Source organism: Strix aluco, chromosome 4, assembly GCF_031877795.1.
Source record: "Strix aluco isolate bStrAlu1 chromosome 4, bStrAlu1.hap1, whole genome shotgun sequence".
Classification (NCBI taxonomy): Eukaryota; Metazoa; Chordata; class Aves; order Strigiformes; family Strigidae; genus Strix; species Strix aluco.
Genome location: NC_133934.1, coordinates 1,469,453 through 1,496,633, shown reverse-complemented (window position 1 = coordinate 1,496,633; position 27,181 = coordinate 1,469,453). Strand labels below are relative to the sequence as shown.

At 45.8% G+C, this 27,181-nt stretch overlaps 1 protein-coding gene across 6 annotated transcripts in view; it reads left to right on the top strand.

Annotated features, from left to right (window-relative positions):
- The window catches only part of EXOC6B (exocyst complex component 6B), a 353,199-nt gene that overhangs the window by 243,934 nt on the left and 82,084 nt on the right, over positions 1-27,181 (top strand). For all 6 annotated transcript variants that reach the window (XM_074821745.1, XM_074821746.1, XM_074821743.1 and 3 more), the window contains one exon: positions 9,224-9,297. In XM_074821745.1, coding sequence (XP_074677846.1) covers positions 9,224-9,297 — 74 coding nt within the window. The remainder of the gene's footprint in view (positions 1-9,223; positions 9,298-27,181) is intronic.

Genomic DNA, 27,181 nt, shown 5'->3' with positions numbered 1-27,181 from the left:
ATTTTTAAAATGTCTGTTGTTGGCCAGGTGTTAGTTGTAACTCTTGTTCTTATCGCTTGGCTTTATATAATTCTTTCTTTATGCAGTCAAGAGACATTCTCTCACCTCTTTATTTAAACCTGAAGTGAAATAAGGCATAGAGGTTAAATGAATTGCCCAGAAAGACACAGTAGGACACATCTAATTATGTCTCAATTTAGGAGTGAGTTCTGGCTCCAGCCCAACGAGCCAACTTGAAAAGAGAGAAAAAAGCAAACTCTGAAGGGGGGAAAAAAACCTAACACAAATATTTCTGTGAACCTGTAAACAGAGGAGGTGATGCTTTTTTCAGAATAGGCATTTGCTTTTTAAAATGGGTTTGCTGTCTTCCAGAACACGTCTGTAACCCAAGATTTAACTGTACGTGCAATGTGCTTTTTGTAATTGCTACGTGCCTTGTAGCCCAGTTGCTCTTTTTTGAACCTCCTGGCGCTGGTATATATATAATCTTTCCATATCTCCTGTACCTCAGAGGTAGTGAGAATCAAATGTAACAACTCAGATTTGGAGATTACGACTGAAAAAGCAGAAAAAAAAGGGGCTGCGCTCGCTCCTACGAAAGTGTTTCCCATCTATGTAACCGGTTCCAGCAGTGGTTGAGGCAGATTGTTTTTACAATACTTAGATCATAAAATAAGCAGTTCCATAATCTCAAAAGTCTTTTAACTGCTGCTTTATGAGAAATTAAAAGCGCCATAAAAATTATATTTAAAATTTCATTAAACTCCCAATTTTCAGTCAGCCCACTCCTGGGGGCAGTCAATAAGAAACACAGATGTCTCCGCCGGATTGAGGAATCCTCCAGCCCGACACATGAGCGTGCCAAAATGTGCCGATACGGGTCCCGGCGCAGCCGTTTGCCACCTCCTTCTTGGCTGCATTATCTGGCTCCAAGGTCTTTCTCACGCGGAAATCCCATGATTTGTGTAAGATGCTGGAGTTTGCCCCCCACGCCGGAGGAGTCGTATCCCTTGAGCGTGGGCTTGGCGCCGTGCGAACGTCTGCCTGACGTTCTTAAAACCTGCAACCCATCGGGGATAAGCGTGCACGGCGCTGGAGGTGAGCACAGCGGTTTTGAGGACAAACTCCCTGATTTTGGGATATTGCACTGTGTGCTGGCTGGTATCGATCCTGCTGCGATGCACCAACAAAAGCTCATGTTTTGGGCAGAGAAAAGGGGATGTTGCAATGAACAGAGGGAAAGGTTGGAGCAGATCGCATCAGGAGACAGATCTCTGCGCTACTAATGCTGATCTCTCAATGCACCTCAAATACCAGGTTCAGTTTTGGGCCCCTCACTATGAGAAAGACCTTGAGGTGCTGGAGCGTGTCCAGAGAAGAACAACAAAGCTGGTGCAGGGTCTGGAGCACAGGTCTGATGAGGAGCAGCTGAGGGAACTGGGGGGGTTTAGTCTGGAGAAGAGGAGGCTGAGGGGAGACCTCATGGCCCTCTACAACTCCCTGACAGGAGGGTGCAGAGAGGGGGGATGAGTCTCTTGAGCCAAGGAACAAATGGTAGGACAAGAGGAAATGGCCCCAAGTTGCACCAGGGGAGGTTTAAGTTGGATATTAGAGAACATTTCTTCACCCAAAGGGTTGTGAAGCATTGGAACAGGCTGCCCAGGGAAGGGGTGGAGTCACCACCCTTGGAGGTATTTAAAAGACGTGTAGATGTGGTGCCTGGGGACATGGTTTAGTGGTGGCCTTGGCAATGTTGGGTTAACGGTTGGACTCGATGATCTTAAAGGTCTTTTCCAACATCAATGATTCTGTGATTCTTCAGATCTTGCAATGCCTGATAGCTTTTTATTATCTTAGTGGCTCACAGCCTCGGTCGAGTGCCTCTCTGTGCCACTCAGATGTATGGTTAAAAAGCAAAGATATATGTTTAAAAGAAGTTAAAGCTGCAGATCCTCTGGAGACAGAGGGCTCGTACGTAGGGTTGTGTTACTGGAGCTGGTGGTGGTTCTGTGCTGGCTGAGCTGGTGGTAACCGTGTGTGTGTGAGCTCCTCCCTCATGGTGAGAGCCAGGAAGGGCACCTCTGTTAGCCCATGATGAAGGACAAAGCTGCATCCTGCACGTCCTGAGCTGTGATGGTGTGAAAGGACCACAGGGTGGTTTGGACAGTTGACAGGAACTCCTCGTGCTGCAATGGTAGGAGTTTGCAGGTTGGGGTGACAGCGGTCAGTGGTGGTACATGTGTGGCAGGTGAAGCTGATGGAAGAGCTGGGAAGAGGCCCACCAGGTTGCGGGTTGCTTTGCCACCTGCCTGCAGTGTCCTCCAAGCCAGGAGTTTCCAATCTTTGTTTCAGAGCCCAGCCTCGCTCGGAAAATTGGCCATCTTCCCCCCGTGCTGGCTCTGGTGCCTGACGTGCCCCAGGGCACTCGCTGTGGCACTGCTCCTCTGTATCCTGCTCTGAGAGGTCCGAGACCTCACAAAGGTCTGCTCCACAGCCTGCTCGGGGGATGCTCTGCTCCATGGCAAGGTTATTTCCTTCCCTGCAGCACGCTCAGATACTCCCTTCTCCTTCAGCATCCCTGTTCTCCTTCCTGGTGACTTCTCTTGCCTAAATTTGAGCTCCTTGTAGCACAATAATTCCTGCACGTCAGGAATAATCACAGCTCCTTCCCTAGCGTTTTCTCTGTAGGGTGGCTTGGAGTCGTGCATTGGCACCGCATCCTGGAACATCACACCTTGGAGCGGGGCTGAGCAGCAAGAAAAACAGCAGTTTTGGCAAAAGGGTGCTGAGCTTTAAGAGTGTGCAGGTGTAATTAGTGTAGAGGCAAGTGTCTGAAGCGGATCCTGGATTTTGGCAGCTTAGAAAGCTGCAACCTGTCGATTAAAGTGTCGTTAGTGTCCTAGACTGTCCCAAATATAAGCTAGAGCATGGTTTGCATGAGCTGCCTGCGTGGATGGCTTGAAAGAACATCTCATTGTGGAGCAAGGAGCTCCTGATACCCATCCAAGCACGCAGTTCAGCTCATCCCTGGGAACCTGCAGCCCCTCTGTTCACCCGATGCTTTGCCCCAGCCTGCCTCTTGCTCGTGATGCCAGTGACCGGCGCGAGGACGCCGGAAGCCCGTCTCTTCCATCCCACCTCTCAAAACCTGGCCCTCCTTAAGAAACAAAACTTTGCATTTGCCTGCTGTTAAAACGGACCGGGGTGATTCGTGTTGGCAGCAGAGCTGTCTTCCGAGCGCTGCTGTACGTGCTTCCTGAAATGGGAAGGGTAAATTATTGGTGCGACAAGGGACAGGGGACATGGAAGTGGGAGCCTCTGGTCCATGCCTGTGCCACCTCCCTACACGTAGATTTATCCTCCCTTATTTCTCCCTGAATTTGTTCCTCTGGGCATATCATTAGTTTATTTAGTGCTGCCTTCATTTACCTCTGTTGACCTCTCCTAGAGGTTGCAAGTACTTGCGGTGGCAAAGAAAGGGATGGCTGGTGAATTAGTGTGTATAAATATGCATGGAGGAGAAGCGCATGACTCCCCATCAATGAGCTACCAAAAATGTTCCCTTTTTCTTTAGATGCTGATGGGAAGTATGTGGACAATGCCCTCTACTTTAGCACGGTACTGAAGTGGTCTTTGCAAGCCTGGCTTGAGCAAATCCTAGGAGTTAGCAAGACATCAAAGAGAAATGAGCTTCTCTCCAGCCTTTTTACTTTGCTCCTGAACTGAGACCTCCTGCTTGCTTGCGCCGTCTCTAACCGTCACCTGATTTTTGCCTTATATTCTCCCTTCATCTGTCCTCTAATCGATCACCTTGTTCCCTTCAGTGTTTTAGCTTTAGTATTTCTCTCTCTGTTTTCTTTCCCTTCTTTCTCCTTTGTAAACCTGTTGCTAATCCCATGGTGTTACCTCAGCCTCTCCTGTCCTTTTGTCTCCAATTTCTGCTGTCTGCTGCAACGTTTTGGATATCCTCCTTCTCCAACAACTTCCTGTGTTCTCCTTTGTTACCAGCATTTATTTATTTATGATATTTATTTATTTACCCATTCTCACAGTCTTTTGCAACTCTAGGAAGAAAGGACACCTCTGTGCACACTTAATTTTGTTTAAGTAATTTTAAGAGCATCCAGTTTCTTAGTTCTGTGCCCACCTTCCCTTCCCACCCACCACGGACACACCTACTGCTGATGCTTGTCAACCTTTGCAGCTCGAATGAGCTAATGGTGAGATGTGCACATTTCACATTTCCTACTATTAGTATTTTAACAGAGCTGAGAACTTCACGTTGACTAAGAGACATCCACCATACATCTTGAGTTAACAGTTTGGGAACCTGTGTAGATCTGTAACTTGATTCTGTAAACCTGTCTTATGGATTGACAGGGACCAAATTTCTTGGCACACGTCTTGTACAATTTCTTCTCAAGAGCTTCCTTTTCTTCTACTTGAAAACATCGAGTGGTCCATCAGAGCTCCTCTCTGGGACTGTGGCTGCTCCTCAGCCATCAGCGGACCATCACGGCCCCTGGGACCACTCATTTCTCTGCAGTAACAGGACTCCAGGCTCATCTTTGTTCCATCAGAGGAACAAATGACGGAGAGAGGTAGAAATTCTTACTTAATCTGACCCAGTTCAGTGTACTTTGGATAACTCCTCCCTCTCCCCGCAGCTCTCTGGAATTCCCCAGATGGGAATGAGCTTTCATAATTTGGCCTGTAATGGGGAACAGCTTCAAAGCAGGGTTGTGTGGGAATGGTGTGGGTGAAGTATAAGCTCAATATGGAAATCGGGATCTTCCCTCTGTTCCTCTTGCCTCAATTCCTACCCATCATTTCTCACCTTTTTTCCCTTGCAAGCTTCCCCAGATTCCACACAGAGATTTGTTCTTCAGCTTGAGGATCCTCAAGGTGTCATTTTGTGCCTCTGGGTAAGGTGCAAGAGGTCCTGTTGCTTGGCTTTTCTGAGATAATCTTCCAAGGGTTTGTCTAAGGAAGATGACTTTTAGACCTACATTCTTCATCAAGGAATACTGAGATGGTTGTTTCCCCAAATACAAAATCTTGATGCAGCCACAAGCAGATTGTCCAGGTTCCCCTGAACAGGAGCCGCTGTAACCTCGATCCCGCAGGTCTGCCGCCGTGAATTCTGGTGGTGTTGTGTAACTCAGAGAAAATCTTGCCCTCAAAAGTATGTTTTTGAGGAATGAAGTCACCGGCTGTGTTCATTTTAACCTCACAATATGGGTAAGACTCTGTCCCTGTGTGTGTAGCCGTGTACAGTGTACAAAAAGAGATTCCCCCGTTCTGTATAATTAATTTACAGTGGATGTCTCTTTTCTGGTGTGCGTTTGAACTCTTTACTCTTTGTTCATTGTAAAGGGCTTAACGGTTCCTGTTCCTTGATTCTTTCATCGGTGAAATGTTTTGGAAGAGAGGTTAGAGTCCCCCTGTGACCTGCCCTGGGTGGCCCAAGCCTGTAGACCTTGCAAAGACATTACTTTTTTGGCCTGAACACAAGTCTCTCAAACCTTTAGCCTGGCTAAATGCTTTGTACAAACAGCCGCATACTGATCTGCTCTATTCTCTTGTGATTTTCTGCTCAAGGGGCTGTACTGTAGGTGGCTTGCTATGTTTGCCACTTGCCTTGGTGGTGAAGACAGTACAATAAATGAATCCGACAGTACTGAGGCCAACACTGTGCTTGGTTGTTCCGAGAAAATTATCCTGAAATCTGATTGAAGAGATTAAACCCAAGAAGAACTGGCTGTGTCTTTCCTCTAAAGCTCTGTTCTCTTCTTTGTTTCTTTTTTTCTTTAAGACTTTGTTCATTCCTCCTTCAAAATAAGTTTGTGGCATTGGTATGTAAAATGTGACCTACGATTACAGGAGGTACAGCTATTTTTATTAACAACCGTGGGGTGAAGCATTGCATTCGTTCCTCTTCGGGCTCCTTACAGCTGTACCAGCTTTCTTCTAGCATCTGAGTCGGATTCTTGATCTCATTTCTTCTGTAATACCAATAATATGATCTCGTACGTCATTTCACTTCTTGGATGTCAAGTGCACTGTTAATGCAGTAGAGACTCTGATCCGTTCTTTGCATGAGAATTACTGTTCAAGCAAATGTTGGTTCAATGTGCTACTGTCGTTGTAATGTGCAGTGTTAAGGGGCAGTGGCACCCCATAACTCTCCCTGCCTTCAGAATCCCAGAATCCTTCAGGTTGGAAAAGCCCCTCGGGATCATTGAGTCCAACCCTCAGCCCGACTCTACAAAGTTCTCCCCTACCCCACATCCCCCAACAGCTCATCCAAACGGCCCTTAAACACACCCAGGGATGGGGACTCCACCCCTCCCTGGGCAGCCTATTCCACTCTCTGACCACTCTTGCTGGGAAACATTTTTTCCTTGTGTCCAGGCCTTCCTCCCTTATGCTTCCATAGTAAGAGGCAGCTAAAGGTGAGCTGCTAACGAGCAGCCGTGTCTTGGGATGAAATCTGTCTTGGGTTGCTCATGAGCAGATGACAGTAGTGATAAATTCACGAGGCTTGTGAAAACATTCAAGACCCCGTCACAGGCATTTTCTCATGAGGATTTGAAATCCATGCTTTCGGGAAGATCTTACATTTCACAACTCCATGTGTGCTTCTAAATAGCTTCCTAGCAGCTGCAAAGGCCTTAAATCCAAAATAGAATTTTTTCTTTCATTGCGATCCTTTCAGGGTTTCTGTTTTCCAGTGTTTCTCTAAATAGAATCAGTAACATGATGTGACCCCATCCTTAGTTCAGCCAGTTTGTTGGGTACCTCAACATACTGAGCAGCCCAGGGCAGTTTCACCTCTCAAACACTATTTCTTGCGTCTAAATATTTTTAGCTTCTCAGGTACGTGCTTTTCCAAAGTGGGGGTGTTTTAGGATTGATGTGGCTTTTGGGATAATTTTTCCAGATGAGACAGTGGGGTGTAGAGCGAATGTGTAAAGATGATTTATCCCTTGCAGATCAGAGTCAGAAAGCTTGTGTTAGTCCTCCCTTGCGTGTGTGCGCTGGCACAGGCAAGTCACAGTCAAATTTTATAGCAGACGTACATTAAAATGCCTTTACAGTTAGAATTAATTAAACCAGTTTTTGATGGTTAAATATAAACTCTCTTTGGACTATTTGCAGCCTGAGTATTGCAGCATTGGTCAGTGAAACGGGCTGGAGGCTGAGCAGCTCTTGTCTCTGTCCAGTCCCGTCCTGTGCAAAAGTAATAAAGTCCATCGGCACAACCACGGATGGTTTCTCCTGGCTTTAATTTATCCTTTTCCTATCCAAAATCTAAATGTGAGCAGTCACGTACATACTTTCTCTTCCTAATTTTTGTAATTCATTTCTAGTAGTAACATTGGATAAAAGTAATGGTTTTACGGCCGTGTTTGCTGTTGTCCTGCAGCACTTGTCACTTGACTGATCACTGCAAAGACGAGCCATTGTTTCAATCTTAGAATTCTTCTGGCATCTAAAAATATTAAAAAGGGAAGCTGTGGATGTCTGACAACTGGCCGCTGTGCCCCTGGAGGTACCTGTGTCTATATTGAAGGATGTTCTCTATCCCAAGATTTTAATTGAAGGTGGAGCAAGAAAGCTGACAAATAACCCTTCTTTGGTTTCCAAAAATAAGGCAATTGAGGAACAAGGCTGAATCCTGATGTCTAACTCATTAGTCTGTTCTCATTAAGGCCATGGGGACTGCTCGTATGACTGGGCTTCTATAGGAAGTCCTTAGAAATAGGCCTGTGATGATTTGTTTTCCTTGTTTTGTGGCATTTGCTTGAAAATGAGATAACTTTTGGAAGGAGAAGCATTCAAGGAGAAGACCATCTGGCATGAGATGACTGTGCTTACCATTGAAGGACAGGATAGGCTTTGTCCTTCAGCACCTCTGTGCAGTCATGGAGGCAGAAGGCAAAATCCTCCTTCCTTACTGCCGAGCCATCCTTAGTCCTCAGCTTTGTGGAGCTGCAGGAGCTGTTTTGAGGGTTCCTGTATGGTAAAAAACAGAACAGTTGGATGATAATAAACCATATATAAATTAAAAATCTGTATGTTGGTGTATATTTTTCCTCCCTCTTCCTTTCTGCCATCATGCTCAGTTGCATCTCAAGAAAACATTTCCTTCCAGTGTGCAGCATCTTCAGTGTCTGCAGGAGCGACAAAATTCAGCCGAAGGCTCTTGAGTCTTTCGTGACGTTGAGTTGTGGCTTCACAAATTAGGTCCCCTCGGTGATGGAAAGTTACACGGAAAGCCATTACTTGTGTAGCTAAAGAGGGTGAAAATTAAGTGAAGTTGGGCAAAATCAACCTTGGGTGTTTCTTCAAAAGACACACTTGAATGTGTGCAGTTGTTGGCTTCATGAGTGCTACCAAGTAAAAGCTGTGAAATGCCATGGAAGAGCTAAGGTCCTCTAACGTGGATTTGTTCAAGTCCCCCTCGGTGGTTTTGCACTTGGTTTAAATAATGGATTGGAAGAAAAATAAATGACTTAAGTATGAAATTTTGGCCAGATTACACTGGAAGGAGGTAAATGTGGCCTTGGAAATATTCTCTTCACTTTAGAAGTCAGTGTTATTCAGTTGTCAGATGTCTTCATCCAACATAAATAAATATGCCACATAATGGCCGCGATTCTTCCCATTTGGGGTGACTGTACACTGGCAATAGCGCACCATACCAGATAATGCAAATAATCTGCTGCCGAATAATTAATGATGTGGCTGGGCATATTTTTTTGATGAATGCTTATGGAGCCTGGTGACAGGCGTGAAATTAGAAAATTCCTTCAGCGCCCTAAAATATAAATAGCTTTCGGAACTGAAAAGAGTTTCACAGCTGAAGATTTTATTGTGTTGAGAGGAAAAACTTTTCCACCCCCATCCCCCCCTTTCTTCTCGGCGAGTTGTTTGTCCATTCACAAAACAAATACTCTGAAGCCCAGTACGGCTCATGGGAATAAATTTCAGGTCGAATTAGTACAGTTTCCTTGCTGTCAGGACGGTGGAATTAATGGTGTTTTGATGACACGAATTTTGAAGGGCGAACAAAGACGCTGAAGGGAGGGAGACATGACTCCTTAGAAGCGCGGTCCTCCTCTCCCCCAGCCTCTCTTGTCTTCCCTGTCATCCGTCTGCCAATCTCCCTGTCCATGGTTAGTTAAAGGCGCTTTTTATCCTCTTTTCTTTCCCACAGAGTTTGCCAGATCCGGCCCAGTGCCTGGGTTCCAAGGGGACACGCTGCAGTTGGCCTTCATCGACTTGAGACAAGTAAGTCTTTGTGTTTTTGTTTTTTGTTTTTCTTTTAAGATGTGTGACTGAAGACCATCAGGTCTTAAGGAAAGGGAGAGGAGGGGAAACGGCGTCGGCGATTTACGCCAGAGACCTATATTTCCCCCCTCCTCCTCCTCCCTGCGCTCGAAGCCACCTCCTTATTGAGCGCTCTGGGGTCCTGGAGATGGTGGAGGTGAAAAGGGCTGGTGGTACGGGGGCGAGAAAGAAAGCCATGCCTGACCCTGGCCGATGGGGTCCATTGTGCTCCCGTTGGCTTCTGCAGACGCGGCAAAAAGATAACTCGGCGACTCTCCCGGCTGACGCCAAGCAGGTGGTGCTAACAGAGAGAGCAGTGATGCAGAGACCGCCCGCCTCGAGGACTTTTGTTCACAGATAATGCCCACAGAGGCGTTTTGCGAGGGCGAAGGAATTTGCATTCGGGCTTGTGTGGGGAGGGTACGCCTGTGTGCGCGCCCGTTTGTGTCCGCCTTTGGCTCGGCTCGCCCCCCCCTTCCCCGGTCCCCTCTTCCGCAGATGGTCCCCAGCCATGAATGACAAAGTGGCTGTTGGGGAAGATGATTGGGGAAGGCTCCACCCATTGGTGCCCACCTCTCGAGGGGGCCCCGTTAGAGCCAAGTTGACCATAGCAGGTACTGAGGCATTTGTGGGGCTTGGCAAGCCAATTTAGGGAAAAGGGCCATTCTAGCGAGTCATTTGTTTGGGGTAGAAATGGGCATTATTGATATAGTAGGCTGGGGGGGGAAAGTGAGGTGGTCCTGTCATCTCTTGGCACTGAAGATGGATGGGTAGGATAGAAAGTCTGAATGAAGTAAGACTCAATGACTGATGCTTCTCTCCTATTAAAACAATCTTTTTTTGTCTGTTAAACCCCCCTGGCTTTGTCCCTCCTGCCATCATGATGCAGTGCCTCTTGTTTTCAGGGTTGACGTAGTTTGCATTCTGAAAACTTTCGGGTGCTGAGGGTATTTCTTAAATCTGCATAATCCCTTGTATCGATGATCTCCTTACCACTGGGACTCTGATTCATGCTGGAGCCGCTTTTAACCCGTAAGGGTTTGAGAACTTCTCTGAATCCAATTGATGTGCAGGGAGCAATCTGTCATCCCATGACACTTCTTGCAGAGCAGCAAGAAGTTTAATAACGTTGAGATGCCGCGCGTTTGAGTTTCGGACTTGGGCCTGCCAGTAATTGCCAAGTTTGTTTGCAAAATGGCCAAAATAGCTACACGGGAAAGGTGTGTGCTGTCACCGCTGTGCGTTGAGATTTTTATCTTCATTAGCTTCTTGGCACTTTATTGACTGCAGCACGCAACGTGCTCGCAACCTCCTGGGTATAAGGAAATGTGGAGGCTTTGGTCCTTTTCCAAGCACGAAGACGTGAATGCAGGGATTTTGAAGAGGAAAGCTGTGGCTGTTTGAAGAATGAAATGCCTGAAAAATGCTCGGTGAAGTTCAGCTGCTCTGAGCCAGTGCATTAGCAGTGAAATGTTTGTACAGTTCATAAGTGTAAAATGCAGTCAAATGAATTCAGCTGGGGTGAGGAGAAAGCTGAACAGTAGCCCTCTGCAATTCTTCCTCCTCTGTCAAATGGTCGTCTCCGTACATGGCGGTTTCTTCTTTATTTTGGAAGGTAGTCCCAAATTTTTTTCTTGCATTTAAAAATAACAGCTTTTCTGAATATTACGAGGAGAAAGGGGAGATGCTTTGGTCCGTTGAGTTTCCAGTGAGGACAGGCAGTCCTAGATCTCCTGGATAACAGGGATACTTGTTGATGCCGAGTATCTTACAGATCATAGACAACATCTCCTCGCTCCAAGAATCCACCTGTCAGTGGCTTATTGAGATTATCAATAAGATGCAAATGAGATAGTGTGAAGCTCCGTTGGCTGCTCTGGGGCCATCACAGCTCCAGTGCTTCCACCACCGTGGTGCTTCTTGTTGGACTTCAGCTCCAGCTGTGGGGCCTGGGAGTGGGGGATAGCTGGAAGGGTGGCTGTACAGCAAACAGAGGTCTTTAATTTGTTCTTCAACTTGTTTTTAATTTGTTCTTTTGGGACATTGCATTCTTTCTCTTTCAAGCCGCTAAATGTTAACACAATATTGACTTAAAGCTACGAACGGGGTAGAAGATGCCACCTGAGAGTGTTTATGTTTCTGGCTGTTTTCCTTTGCCCGGGAAGGAATGCTGGCGTAGTCAGTGAAAGGGTGTTTCCAACCTGAAATCCAGACAGGTTTCTTAAAATGTTAAAAGTAATTTCAGGTTTATATTTCAGGTAGGTTTATACTTATCTTGGAGCTGTCCTGTCAATTAGTGTGGCTTTGCACGAGCAAGCGGAAGCGGTCTAGCTTGGTTATGTAGGAAGGAAAAATGACTGGCCCAAAAATGCACCAAATAAGTAGGGAAATTAAAGAGATTTCCCTCTCCCTTCCCAATGTATTTCAGTACTAGCTGTTACAGAGCAATTGTAGATGAGGGAAAATTTTCAAAGTAATGTGGGATGATTAAGGGAATGGCCAAAATTAATTCTTAGTGCAATAAAATATAAAATGGTAGAAAAACGTAGTTATTTGGTTTATGCTTTGAATACAGATCCCTGTAGTGGAAAATAAGCCCTATAAAAATGTCATTGTCTAAGAGCATCAGAGTTCCTCCTTGTTCAGTGCAGCAAACTCAAGTGTAAGATCCCTCTGTACACCGGAGGTCTGATTTTCCCTTGCGCTCAAGGAAATTGGGAGCAATTCCATCACCGTATGGTAGAGAGGAAAAGAGTCAAGCCCAGAGAGTCAAAATTGCTATTCTGAGCAGACAGTAATTTAAAAAGGGACTTCTCTTCCCATCCTGGGACAATCCTAAATCCATAAATACCTTTAATGAAGTGATAAAGTAAACCAAGTTGCATCTCAAATCCTTCTGTAAGAGCCTTTTTATAACAAGGGTCTGACAGCGATACCCAAATTATTTAAGGCTTTACAAGGAAGTAATAGTTACTTTTTCTCCTTAAAGTTTAAACTGCTCTTACACACCCAGTGCTATATGTTAGAAATCTGAAATAAATTTAGTTCCATAAATAACCTTGCTAAAATATGAAAGGTGCCTAAATAATTGAGCCTTCTGCATCTTTCTTTCAAAAGTGTCTTAGGTGCTTCTGTCCAAATACCACTGAATGTCCAGATACCACTGAAGAGCTGCAGGAGTTTTCAAATCAGCCCCAAGCCTGCACATGCAATAAGTTCACTCTTCTCTCCGCAGCTTCTGGCCAGCTGGAAATGTTTTAGCTTTTCATTTTCATGGGTTTATTGTAAGAAAGTTAGTTGAAGAGGAAGGTTTTATGTTTGTCTGTGAAGTCACTGCAATCCACAGCCATGCTGATCTCTCCTAGAAGCCAGATCGACACTCATGGCTGCCCGCCAAGGAAAATCTGTCTCCAGCACTCGAAGAATTTCACTCTGGGCTCTAGCAAGGGAACGTCCTCGATGGATTAGAGCTCCTTACTCTAGGCCTCTCCGTCTGTCCGGCGAATTATAAATCCTGTGTGTTGAATTTCCTCTGCAAGTGCAAACTTCAGCATCGAGGGAGATTTAGAGAACGGCAGGCAGGAGCCCATCTTGTTGCAGGCACACGGACGTGCAACGCATGAGGATAAGGGGGTTCCGCTCTTCTGCTCCCTCCTTTTCCTCTTTCACTTTATGGTTGTAACTTGACGGTGGTGATGAATTAGAGCATCAGCTCATCAGACCCCATCAGGGAGGTTACAACAGGCAAGTGCTATTGTTGGGTGTGGAACAGCTCTTCTGCTTTCTGCTTGTCCAACAGCAAACGTTTTGTGCGTCTTTTTACTGTGTTTGAAAGCCAGTTGTGGTTATTGTGGGTTCGTGTTGGATGCCGGCCAGCTGAGTAATGAGAGGTCTCCCTCTGATGCATTAATTTTTTCCTGTTACCTCTGATAGAGATGCTTAATAAAGGAGTGTTCCCCTCAGAAACACAATTCCCTTCCATCCCTGCTCTGTGCCCTGTTCTTCCCTTCATACAGATTTCCCATCTCTTCTGCATTGTTTGCATAGTTACTGCAGTTTGGGGTTTTTTTCCATTTAGAAGTTGAGATACAGAGTTAGGCAGGAGCTTTTAGCCATATGAAATGGGCAGTTTGTTCTATCTTTGTGCCCATCTTCATTTCCCCCAACGACTTCTGAACCTTCTGGCCCGTTTTAGCCATATTTGGTTAGTGGGCTTCAAAGCTACAACGGCTGTATGCGTTTTTCTGAAAACATGAGCCAAGATAGAGGAGAAAAGCTGCAGTGTGAACTCATCCCTTAGGCTCAACCTTGAGAGAGGCCCATGGGGAAACGTGGGTTTCTAGGTTCTGTGCTTGGTTTTAAGGAACCACCTTCTCCGTTGTAAGGAACAGCAACCCATTATGTTGATACAGTAATGCTGGCATTCGTGGATATCCAGCTTAGCTTCTTACCAAAATATCAGCTGATAAATGAGGTTTTTAAAACTCCATCTGACTTGTTTGTTAGCAGCTTTAAAGGCACTCGAGGCTTGGACTTGTGCAAGATGAGCCTGTAGCCAGTGAGATGTAGCCCTGTCTCCTATGCTGCTACCAAGTGGTCCAGTGGTCCAAGTGGTTTCCATGCCCAGCCCTGGGCATGGTGGCCAAGGGGAAGCCCTAGCAAATTTGGGCTGAAGGGCCAAGGCCTCGTGGGTCTGTGCCTTGACATGATACTGCAAGACTCTGACCACCTCTCTCCTCTGTTACCTGAGGCAGTTTGATGGTAGGAAGGTGGAGACAGTCTCTCCAAGAGCTCTGTGGTAGCCTCCAGGACAGCATGTAGATTTGTTCCCCTCAGGCAGGAAGCCTTGGGTTGTTTTTTTTGTAATTTGTTTTTCTATTTTGCCGCTAAATGTGGTTTCCCTGCCCTCCGAAGTCATTAGAGATATCTGAGGAGCAGCATGAAAACAAGAGGTTGGGTGAGCCCCAGAGCCAGTCCTGAGCCTGCTGAGAGAGTGTGCAGTGGCGTGGAGAGAGGCTCGTTAAATGTGAAACTGGTTTGGCTTATTTTTCCCCACTTGTTTTGCTGGGAGATGCAACGGAAGTTGAAAATCGTATTAGAGGGACAACCAATTAAATCAACTATCTCAGCGAGATGTCTCCTCTTCGCATGTACTTGCTTGCATCTTTGAAGCACAGGTTTCTGTTGTAAGAGAAGTTGCAGACAGAGTAGCTGCCATGTTAATCCTCGGCTGCAGTAAGGCAGAGATGAAAAGGTGACTCACGGCTTTCAGCTCATCTACTTCCTTGCCAGTTGCTATTTTCCATCTCCAAATTGTTCTCTAGACTGCCATCCCTCCTGGCCCACCGCCTTGCCCATCTTTGGCCTCGTGGCTCGGCTGGTTCTCCCAAATGCCCGTTGCACTGCTCTGGCCAAAGGCTGGGCGTGGGGGATCTATACACTTATTTTTTTTGAGAAGCACACCTGTACATTTTTGTTTCTGGTCATCTTTAGTATTTAATGCCCTTTACAAGGGGACTTTTACCATAGGAAGACAATATTTACATTTTTTATCTCACTTAACTTACATTCTCCTCTCCTTTTAACTGCATCCCTTTACTCCTGTGTTTGCCCTGTATTCTGTCCTTGCTTAATAGCGCTTGCTTTAATTATTTAACCATTGCTACGTGGCCTCTGCCACATTCTCCTCTCCAGCTCAGCGATTTGAAGCCCTTCTCTGGCTCTCGAGAGCGGTCCTGCGTGCCCTGCCCGCAGGTGCCTCCCAAGTGGTGTCAAGCGAAGTGTTGAATTCTATTAATCTTTCATTGCAAATGTCATCTTCTTGTGCACTAAGGAAGCAAGAGGTGTGAAGACACATGTTCCAGTTGCAGCCTTAATTCTTAATTACCCAGCAATGATGGGTTGGAGCTAGTTTTATCATTACCCTTAAATACAGGGTTTTGCTGTTAAGATCGTATCTCCAGGCTGTTCATTACTTTTTGTTGCTCCTCTCTGAGTTCCTTCCACTGATTGGTATCTTTTGGATAATGCATCCACCATTATTAATCATGTTCATTACGGTAGTGCCTACAGGCCAACTAATAACTGCCCATTTTGCTGGGTCTTGTGCAAACACGAAGACCTGAAGAGTCTAAACAGATGATGGAGACCAGAAAAGGCAGGCCAAACGCGTCTGACTTACAGCCGAACACATCACTGCCAATTAAATGGTATTTTGTTTTCTAACACCCGTGAATGTGATAGATGCTTTTCTAGGCATCCAGAAGCTGTAGCCGCATCAGCTTCCCAGAAGTGGAGATATGATCGCCTTCATCGTCAGTCACACCTCTCTACTTCCATAGACCCAAGTTATGCTGGTTTTTCTAAATGCCAGATTACCAGAGGAAACCAATTTCAAAAGCTGTAGTCTGGTGTTAATTTATGGTGGACCTCAGTGGTGTCTGGGCCACTCCAGCATCATGCTGAGTTTCCTCTCAAAAGCTATCTGTGTGAGGTAATACAATAATTTTGTTAACAAAAAAGAAGACTTGTACATCAGCTTTCTCTCTCGAGAAATGCCTGGATTTGTTTCCTAAATCCATATTTGGAATGAAATTACCTTTGAAAGTTTGCTGTAATCACTTGGTGGAAAGTAACAGTTTGTGTAAAGTTGCAGATTTATTAAGACCCATTTAAAAGCTCATGAATTTCATGTACTTGAATTGTATGAGTCATCTGCTCCTTGGAAGGTGGAGCTGGCCATACAGAATCACAGAATCATCTAGGTTGGAAAAGACCTTGAAGATTCATCTAGTCCAACCCTTCAGTTCAGGTTAGAAACCTGCTGTGGTGCGAACACGGCACCTGTTTCGCCTGTGAACAAGGTGTGCCCAAGGCCCTCAACATCTGCAGATCACATGAGGATCTGGGACCTATTCCCATGTCACCCCCTGTGCTTCAAATGCCCTTTTGATTTCCATTGCTCAAGGTATTTAGGTGTCTCCATCCAACTGGCTCCCACCTCATGTCTCCCTAGGAAACTTGGAAGAGGGGAAGAAATAGAAAGATAAGGTCATTGAATAGTTTGGGTTGGAAGGGACCTTAAAGTTCATCTAGTTCCAACTCTTTGGATGGAATCTAGTTCCATCCAAGATGGAGTGAATGACTTTAAAAAAACCCAATCAAAAATAACAAAAAACCCCTGCAGATGTTTAATGAGGGGTGCTTTTTGCCTTATTTCATGCTCTTAATATCACCTGACCCTTCTGCCTTGATTTTAGCACCGTCCATTTTAACCCCTGTTGGTAACATCAGAGCAAGGTGTTTTCTCTTTTTTGGCAAGCAGTTGGACCTTGATTAAAAGCTGTCTCAGAGGAGTTAAGCCACATCTAAGAAGTCATAAGAGATGGTTTCACGCTGTGTTGGAACCTCCTAAAGGTCAGGCCGGACTCCAGTGCATGGGCGTGCTCTTCCAGGCATCCTACACCTCTGGTGGTGCTCAACCATCCCAGAGTACTCATCGGGAAAGGTGCTCCATGTTGGAGACCCATCACGGGTGAAGATAGAATCATTTTTTCTCCACTCCCATGTATCTTTATGCAAATGCCCACGGAGATGTGCTCAGACAAGGATTGTTGGGCAGGAACCCCCCGGGCTGCGGCTAACCCAGTGCACCAGGAAGGACATTCCAGGGTCTTGGCCAAACCACTGCGTTTCTTGCTTGTTAGGCTCAGGGTACATTTATTTTTTTTTTAGAGCCCAAAACCCAGCAGTATTTGAAAAGGGCATATTAAGTAGTTTATTTATTTTAAATCAGCGTTAACTGTCTGACTCACAAAGGAAGGATGCTTCAAAGTTTGTGCTGAAAATCCAAGCTGCTGCTCGCTGTGCTCTGCAGAAAGGGGATGGGGAGAGGGAAAGACACACAGAGGCGTGAGCTCAGAGCAGATTTAGAACCTTAACTATGATTTTTCTTGCTTTGGTGGGTTTAAGCTAGTCTTAGGGTTACTTTAAACATAGCCTTTTGGAGTTCAATTATATTAAAATCGCACAGATCTCTAGTCCGTTCAGCTGCTCGGACTCAGTCAGAATCCATCGCTCTTGATCCAGGAAGGATGTTTTGGCATGGCGAGGAATTAAAAAGTGCCTGGATGCTCCCCAGAGCCTTCAAACAAAAAAAAAAAATCAAGAGTGCAAACATATTCTGTTAGCACTTCTCTTACGCGGGGAGCGCTGCCTGGGTTTCTTTCGTTAGGGCATGGCAATGGAAATTGTGGAGCCTGTCGACACTTTGCAGACTGGAACAATAAAAACAAACAAACAATCAAATCCTCTTTTCTTCGGAGATTTTTGGGCTAGACAAAAGAAATAAAGGGAGGAAATGAGGAATTTGAAAGTGAGGAATAGACCTTTCTACCTCATGGTTGAGTGTTAAATTCCTGGAGCTGTCATGTAAACAGTGCACCGGGCTTGTTTAGACGTTGAAATCAGAAGATGGTGGGGTGGGAGATGCTTGTTCTCACCTTAGTCTGTGCTTTAGGCTGACCCTTGGGATTTGCTCAGGAACAACTGGGCTTTCTGCGCCGTGGCCACCCTCAAGTCTGGGGTTTGGTCCCGTACACCCCACGCTGCCGTGTCCATCTGCTGAAGTTAACACAGAAATTACATTTTTCGTTCCAAGGCTGTGTGCTGAGAGCAATTTAGTAAAACATTATGCAATCACTTATTTTTCCTTTCTCTTGTTTTCATGTATATTTTATGGTAAAAGAAGCAGTGCAGCCACTCAGACGGGACTCCACGAAGAACCTCAGCAAAAGGGGACCTTGCACCGGAACAGGAACATATTTTAGTTGGGTTTTTTTCCCCTGAGACTCAACTGTAGACCCTGCCTCCTTCTGAGCACCCTCAGTTCTGGCTGCTCGTGGTCCATCCACCCTGGAGCAGGTTGCTGTTACTTCAGGCATCTGCTGCGGGGCATGAACAGCAGGAGCTGGCCTGGGAGGAGAGGTCTGGTGGGAGGAGAGACCTCCTCCCCGCTGTGCCCTCTAATTGCAGGAGGCTGTGAGACAGTCATCCGACCGGGGAAACGGACACCGCTGGAGTTATAACGCCCACTTTCACCTTTAACCTGCTGATTGAGGCAGGATTGATGGGGAATAGAGAGGGCCAGAGGTGGTTGCCCTTCACCTCAACATCCCCGCCTGTGAAACCGAATCCGCTCCGGCGATCTGTGCATGCTTGGGAGCTGTCACTCCTGAGCTGGTGAGGAAGAGCCGTCCATAAAGAAGCCTTTATGGAGCTGCCTTTCATGACATCCTAGCTTCACCTTGTGCAATGTGAGGGGTTTTTTTTTTTTTCCTGTTGCTACTGTGAAAGTGAAGAGTCACTCGGCTCAGCAGCTGGACCTCAGTGGGTGGTAAAGTCAATTTTGCAGAGCAGTCTTGTCTTTGAAGCCGTAGGGAAACAGTATCCTGATGCATCCGTGTAATTCTTCTCCTTGGGATCTCTCAAGTGCAGCTGGGTCGCTGGGTTGTCATTTCAGAGCAAGGAAACGTTAGCTCTTGGAAAGCCTGTTGTGGTATTTTGCCAGTCAAGCAGTCAACTTTCTGAAATAAGACACACAAATCATAAAGCCACCAGTGATGTGATGAACATCTGGGGAAAGTACACAAGACAGGACCACCGGTGCTTTTATCCATCAAGGTGACTTCAATTGCAGGGCGGTTGGTTGAGAAGCCTTCAGTACCCAGTATCCTTCAGGAATGAGCTATTAATTGCCCCTTAGACAACTGGTCCCAGAGCAGTCTGTTATCAGACTCTCTCATTGATTTTTTTCCATTTGATTTAAAGAGTACACATATTGACTAGCACTTATGTAGTGTCATACATGTGCATTAAGAGGTTAATAAATGAGATAAGGTTTATGAGGAAAGGCAGGTGACTGATGTGTAAGAGCTCGATGAAGGAGAGAAGACAGAGGAGAGGGAACGTGACCTCTTCATTCTTCAAGCTGAAGCAGTGAAGAGCAGGTGCAGGAATGACAGTGGTACCGGAGCTTTGGAAGAAACCAGCAGGGAGGAGATGTGTCCTCCAAACAGGTTGAGAGTCGAGATCTCAGGATTCTGTTTTAAGTTGGCTTTAATGTTATATTTAAGCCCTTTAATATTATATTTCAGCCAACGATTCCTTCGTGAAGCTCGTTCACTTGAGGTTAACGGACTGTGCATCTCGCACAAAAGCATTGGTCGATCACAGTTGTCATTTTTATTGATGAATTGACAGCAAGGTGGCACTATATAGCAAGGAACGTTGCAGTATGATTTATTTCAACTTTTCTGCTAGTCCCCTCCCATCCCATGATAAAAATAGTGATTTGCATTCCTATAAGTTCTGTTGATTCCAGGGCACATGTGTTTGTTTTTAAACACAACGCAATGGTTGTTGCCGTTAGATGTGTAAATGGGTTATTTTCTAGGTGGCTTCTATTAGGAGAGTTTACAGATTGATCTGACGATAGTGGGAAGTTTTATGCTCTTGCTCTAAATTGGTTTATCAGTGTTTACGTGCAGTTTTCCTCTAGAATAGGAGAGGAGTGGTGCAGGTGTCTAAATGTGGATGTTTACTGCTGCCGCAGAAGCCCAGAGGTAACCTAGATGTCCACAAGAGACAGGTAGGTAGGACACAGGCATTCAAGAACTTTGTGCCTTGCTGGAGTAGCAGCTGGTGGATGCCCTTAGGTGCCTAAAATGGCACCAGATACCTCTCTTCAGGACCTGAACTGCTTTGTGTGACTGCTGGTTGGTTTATTAGATGTATGTCAACATCTGTGTAGTGACAAAATCAAGCTTTGAGGTAGGAGCTCTGGTACTAGTAGAGGTAAATGAAGGTTAGGTGGGTTTTGTTCTAGCCCATGGCTGGTCGTGTTCCAGGTGCATGTGCTAATGCAGTTTCAGTTTCTATCCTTAAATGTACCTGCGCAATTTCAGGGAGCCAGGAGTTGGGAACGTGGTCTCCACAAGGCAGTTCTTTGGGAGGACAAGAGGAAGTGGCCTCAGGTTGCACCAGGGGAGATTTAGGTTGGATATTAGGGAAAATTTCTTCACTGAAAGGGTTGTCAATCATTAGAACAGGCTGCTCAGGGAAGGGGTGGAGTCACCATCCCTGGGGGTATTTAAAAGACGTGTAGATGTGGTGCCTTGAGACATGGTTTAGTGGTGGCCTTGGCAGAGTTGGGTTAATGGTTGGACTCAATGGTCTTAAGGGTCTTTTCCAACCTCAGTGATTCTGTGATTCTCCACTCCCAGTGTTATAGTGAACAAACCAGAAATATCCTCAGTTGACTTTCTGGCTTTCAGGTTGACTTTGCATTCCTGCCCATTAGTAAAACAAACACTTAATCCTAGAAATGTAACAAAATTCACCAAAGCATCGGAGATTTAACAAGCATTAGAAATCTGGTGTGCAATTTTGACTAAATATAAGAATAAGTACCCTTATTATTGCCTATTTTTACACATATCCAAAACAACGTGTGACTTCCAAGATGGTATGTGAGATCAGCGGAGCGCAAAGAGGGCTCTGTGTGCTACGATACATGGGGAGGAAGAGGGCAATTAGGCTAATGGTCTTTAATTGATACAGATTGAGGTGGTCTGACCACCAGCGCAGAGGAGTGGTGGTTTTCTGCTGTGGGGCTTGTTGGAGGATCTGGCTGAAGGTGAAACCAGCCTAAAACGCACATAGATTTTGTACCTGGACCTAAGAGTAGATATGAAGACTGAACAAAGTGAGGACAGGTTCCTTCTGGACCAGGAGGACCTCCTGAACTTTCAGGACTGTCAGAGGAGATGCAGAGGAGAGTAGGCAAGGCAGAGGAGAGTAACCGACGGTGAGAGGAACGGCCTATCCCTGTGTGTGGCAGTGGCCCACCGAGGAGTTTCTGCCTCGCAGGAGAGCGTGTTGATTGCTCTGTAATGGTTCACGTGCTGCTTGCAGTAACGCCTGCGGTGAGGTGAAGCCGAGGGGCTGAACTCCACTTCGCAGGCTCGACCCTTTCTCTCGTGAGAGGGGTTGACGTATCTCCAAGGGCTATTGAGGTTCCAGCTGAGATGATCTTTCCTCTGGAAATGATTGTGGCATCCCTATGGCTTCTCACCGGTCCAAGCAGCAAACGTGCGTCTCACTTGGCTCACTGGAGGTTAAGCAATGGAAGAACGTTGAAGTCTTCTCCTCCACCTCCCACTCCCTTTGCATTGCTTATTGATAAGATGCGAAAGCCTTTCAGACCACATATCTCCAAAGCCTTCTGCAGGAGGCCCTTCCAGCGCTCACAGAGAGGGTGGCTGATGCCCCTCTCATCAAAAAACCTTGTGTTTTGTGATGGTTTTGAACCTTTGGCTCTTCTGCACCAAAACCCAGAAACATCTGGCTGCTTCCCGCAGGGGTAAGGAGTGGGGTGGTTTCCACCATGGGCTACATCTTCCTGTGCTTGCAGACAGGTCAACCCCAAAAGTGAGGGAAAAAAGGTGGGGGGAAAGGAGCCATATGACTCCAGACAGTGTTTATTATATTTGACTGTAAATCTGTTCATTTAGCGCCTGTTATTACTGGATGCTTTAACGTGTTCTTAGGCACCGTGTCTCCAGCGGTGGGGTTGTTTCGAGATGCCAGACAGGTTTCTGCTGCAAACACCCATCACCAGCTTACGGTGTGTTTTCACATGGTTCTCTTGGGTAATCCCTCGCTCCTTCTAATAAATCTAAAAACCACACGAAGTGCAGCATTTATTCAGGTCATGTGCTCATGCATATTAATCTCTCCAGCCGGCTTCTCCTTCATTCATTTAAATTCTCCTTCTCTATCAGGCCTCGCCGAAGACAGTTCCCTGGGGGATGTATTTTCGTGTAACAGCTAGCTGGCATCAAGTCTCGCGGATCAATACTGTGCATGCTTTCAGCGTTTAAATTACCACCATGGTCTGTTGGTCTTGGCTTAGGCAAAAGAATCCCGGTGATGAAATGACACTCGATCTGGAGTTTGCCAGATAGTGTAAACAAGCACATTAGTTGGACCGGATAGGCATGATAATTGCAGAGCGAGGCTGTTGCTTGAATAGATCCATTAAAGTCGGCTTCAGGGAGCTGCATCATCCTTTTAGATTGCTCTAAAGAAAGGACCAAAAGAAAAATAATCGTGGCTGGATAGTCTTGCTGCAGAAGGGCGAAGCACCAAATTTATCCTTAATTCTTTGTTACTGAGCTTGTGCCGCTGGTGGGTGCGATGCGGGGTGTTGGATCACTTGGGGATCCTCTTTTTTTGTGCTTCATACTGTAGGAGAGCTGTGGTTAAATGGGGTTAGGTAACTGTTGGTGTTGAGCAACCACACGCTGCAGAAAATGGGTAGAGGTTTATGTCTTCCTATTCCAGGCCTCAAGCCCCTCGTTGATCCCATCGGAGAGGAGAAGCACCCACCTTTTTTCCTTCTCCAGAGTGGTTTTGACTGTTTGCAGAGAGAGGGGGGTGAACATTTTACTTGCTTTAAGAATTTTTGTGCTTTGGAGCCAAGTGAGTACCAGAAATGCTGCAATTTGGAGGGGAGGTCCCTGGGAGAAGCAGGGTTTGAATTTGGAAAGGTCTGCCCGAGGAGTGATGGGGAGATCCTGATGTTTGTTCCCTGATACCTGCTCACGTTGCTTGAGAAACAGCTCTGTCACGGGGAAGAAGGTTTTCGGGAGATGTTTGAGTTATTTTGATGGAAGTTTGAGAATTCAGCTGTAAGAATATATTCACAATTTTAAGAGCTGTGGACCAGCTCTTTTAAAACAAAATAACCACCTGTCATTCTAGATGTTAGCTGGCCCAACTTTGTTGACCCAACTTATGCTTACTGGGTAATCTGTTGGGATGGCAACGGTTGAATTCTGTGCACCACCAAGAGCCTTCATCTTGCTTGAGCAAATCCTGAGTTCATTAAATTGGGTGATTTAGCTCTGTGACTTGGTTCTTGTAGTTTTTGATTAATCACTCAGCTGTGGTGGTTGACCAGTCAAAGTGGCTTGGTTTGAACAGACATAGAGGTTGCAGAGCTTCCCTTTCTGGCACGTAGTTGGGAGTTTGGTGTCATTTGGGATGAGACCTTTTGTGAGCAACAGATTTGTTTCATTTCTGTGACTTTTTTTTTTTTTGTAGCTTCCCATGAACTGCCTGGTTCTGTCTCCTTGGGTGGGTGCTGGGCTGGGTGGAGCTGGGAGTTCCTGGCATTGGAAATTCAGGTTGTCCTGGGTGGATGCATGTGTCTTTGAATTTTATTTAAAGCGTGTGTATGTTTTGAGCATGGGCTGGAGCACCGTGATATGCTGAATATCATAAAACAAAAAGAAAAAAAAGTCTGGCGTTTGTATTACGTGGTGTCAGAAAGACAGAGAAGGAGCAATAGGTGTGTACCACACCGAGACTCACTTGGCATCTCCCCATCCTCCTGTTCACAGCAGTCGCATCTGCCCAAGTGGAAGAGTAAATACTCCTCCGATCTAATCACGTTAAATGTTCCAGAGTGTAATACCTTAATTTGGTTGCTGACATGACGGCTGATGGGGAAATGATGTGGTAATCAGGAATGACAGCGATGGTAGATAGGAATCTTTTGTTTCAAAGATTAAGCGAACCTGAGTAGATAGTCTTGTCGGGTGTGCCCCGTAACCAGAAATAGTCCTCACACGCTGACTCAGAGCACAAAGCCACTCATGAAAGTTGAGTCTTTCTGCAAACGGCTTGACTTGTTCTCATCTAAACCTGTTACCTCCAGAAGATCCAGTCCAAGGTCAGAGGCACCTGAGGTTGGACTCTGATCTCAACGTTCTTTTCCAACCTAAATGATTCTATGATTTTATGATTCTATGTGGTACTAAGTTGTGAGTACACTACAAAGAAAAAAGCAACAAAAAAATGGAATACATCTTTTCTTCTTTTTTGTGGCATCATGGAATCAAAGCATATGAAGTCTGTTATTGCTCTGCTCCTCTTAATGTTTAAAATCTGGAGGGGGGAGGGAATCCTCCCTGGAATGCACACCCTATACAGAATTGCTTTTCAAAAGTGTTTGAAAACAATCGCTTCTGCAGGAGTAGGAGCTAATTTGAACAGCCAGTTCTGTCCTTGAGATGTACATTCCAGGGTGCCAGAGGAAAATAGCAGCCTGGAATTTGCTTCATGTTTGAGGTTAGTTTGAAAGGAGTCCGGTGCTTTTATTGAGAGTGGTTTTATATAGCAGCTCTCCGTGGAAACAGTTTGTCTTTTATATTTTTAGGTTAAGGGATTTCTTTAAGGTCAGCCTGAGTTCACACAATTTTCTCTTCTGCCTTGATGAAGGTAGGCATTATTATTTGAAATGACCAGATTCCAGACTTGCTGCATAACCTCTTGGGCACGTTATTCTATATGGTTGTAGAAGCAGGTTGATGAAACGAATGTGCACATGTCATTTCTCAGTTTGTGGAAAAATGCCACTTCCATTTTATCCCCTTGAACGGGTGGAAGTTTTCCGTGAGCATCACCTGGTGTCCCAGACGCTTGTTGCCTTTAAGAGGAACATTGCTCACAAATTTAATTGCGGATTTTATAATTTTATAATCCCTCTGCCTTTCAGCCACTTGCAGCTTTCTCCAAAGGGCTCTTAATAGAAGGCAGAGAAAGCCTCCAGCACAAATTTCTCTCCAGTAGCATATTTTTCCTATAGATTATCCTTTAATATACATGATGAGAATATTCTGCTCTTGTAAAGAGATAGTACAGCATGTGTGGGGCTGTATGCATAAATACATATGAAGTTACAAAGTTTTCCAAGAGGAAAAGGTGATGTAATGGTCTGTGGAAAGAATATTTTTTTTTATTCTTTCTCTCCTCTGATCGCACTTACGATATAAATAGTGGAAAAAGGCACAAACCCATTGAAATGCAAACCACTCCAGTAAAGCTCCCTCCTCGCTGCGTGCTGGGTTCAGGCAGCAAGAGGCTTCCATCGGTGGTTTCCAGCACATTAGCGGCAACGTGTGGAGCCATCTGTCATGGCTTGGAGGTGTCAGACCGATTCAGCAGTTCATTAGGCAAGGCCAGAAGAAAAAAATAAGTCTAGAAAATCAGCGTATAGATGGGAAAAAGGGAGACTGAAGAGCTGGAGGAAGCACGCTCTGTGCAGGGCTGTAATTTACTGAGTCATTTGCCATCGCACCCTGTTGCAGGGTCAGGGCAGTTCATTTACCAGCTCTGCAAGAGGTTTTGGTGTTGTCTCCAGTAGGTTAAGGCATGGTCAACAGCAACACCAGGGCTTCGATGGGTGGCACCTGTCCTCTCCAGAACCACCCTCAGACATGTCCCAGCATCACGCTTGGGAGGAACCATCCTGGTGGACACCTCTCAGCTTGGATTAAGTTTGAACAAGACCTCCAGATAACAGTGTTTGCTGTTTTCAGAGCTGAGTTTGAGTTTTCAATGATTTCTTCTAACAAAGTTGTTTGCCAGCAGGATGAGTTGAAGGAGCCGAGACCTGCTTTGGTCTCTGGAGCTGCCGAGGTAGCACCAGGCTGCTTGTGGTGCAGCATCTGCAGAGTAGGTCTGCTCCGTGGGAACCTGCGCTCAACCCTCCTCCACAAACCCTCTGGAGATGTTTACGGAGAGTTTCTAAGCTTTTAGCCATCCATGGCCACTGACAGAGCAGCAGGCCATCGCTATTTGCTTTTTCCAGCAGGCCTACTCTGGCTGGTGTGTAGGGTCTGGTCTTCATCTTTCCACTTTTTCATTCCCTATTGGAAATCAGGCATTGCCTTGGTGATACTGGATATAACTGGCCAAGCAGCTACATGCAGCAGGACATTGGTTTTAGGGCAGTTAAAGCTCTGTCTTCATCTTCTTCCCTTTTAAACAAGTCCAACTCTGGATAGTGACAGCTTTTTGTTTCTATTTGGTACTTGCATTGTCTTAATGGTTTTCTTCTCTTCTGCTATGTTCAAAGACCAACTTCTGTATCTTCATAGGCTGCGTTGCCAGTGATTGGAGAGGTAGCAACATGAACTGGGAATGTTTTGGTTTAATTTTCTCATTTCTTCTCAACCTGTCTGCTTGCAGGTCAGTGCCTCAGCTCTAATGCTTGACTTCCCACTTAGTCCCACATGGGCACCCAAGAGTTTGCTTGAAGGGAAACCTCGTGCTCTGCAGTTACGCTGGGATTTGAGATGTACTCATTTAACTCAAATTATCAGCTGGCACTGCACTGATTTGCTTTATTTCTAAACGGGCATCACACAGATGCGGTACCTACCAATTTACTGTACAAGCTGTGTTTTCGTTTTGAACACGAGAGTTCAATCAGGGAATACCTTTCTGTGCATTTGGAAACTGCAAAGCAAGTCCAACCATTGTAAAATGTGTGGGAATAACGTCAATTATTGCTTTCTCTGAAGTAGCCCAGACTGTACACAACTTGCAGACCTTATTCCCAAGCGAGAGATGGACGAGGAAGGGGAAGGAGATTCCTGCATGGGGTTTGTTTCAGAATCAGAATCATTCAGGTTGGAAAAGCCCCTCGGGATCATCGAGCCCAACCCTCAGCCCGACTCAACAAAGTTCTCCTCTACCCCACATCCCCCCACTCCCCCCACAGCTCATCCAAACGGCCCTTAAACACACCCAGGGATGGGGACTCCACCCCCTCCCTGGGCAGCCTATTCCACTCTCTGACCACTCTTGCTGGGAAACATTTTTTCCTCATGCCCAGTCTGAACCTCCCCTGTTGCAGTTTAAAGCTGTTCCCTCTTGTTCTGTCACTAATCACCTGTGAGAAGAGACCAGCACCAACCTCTCTACAACGTCCTTT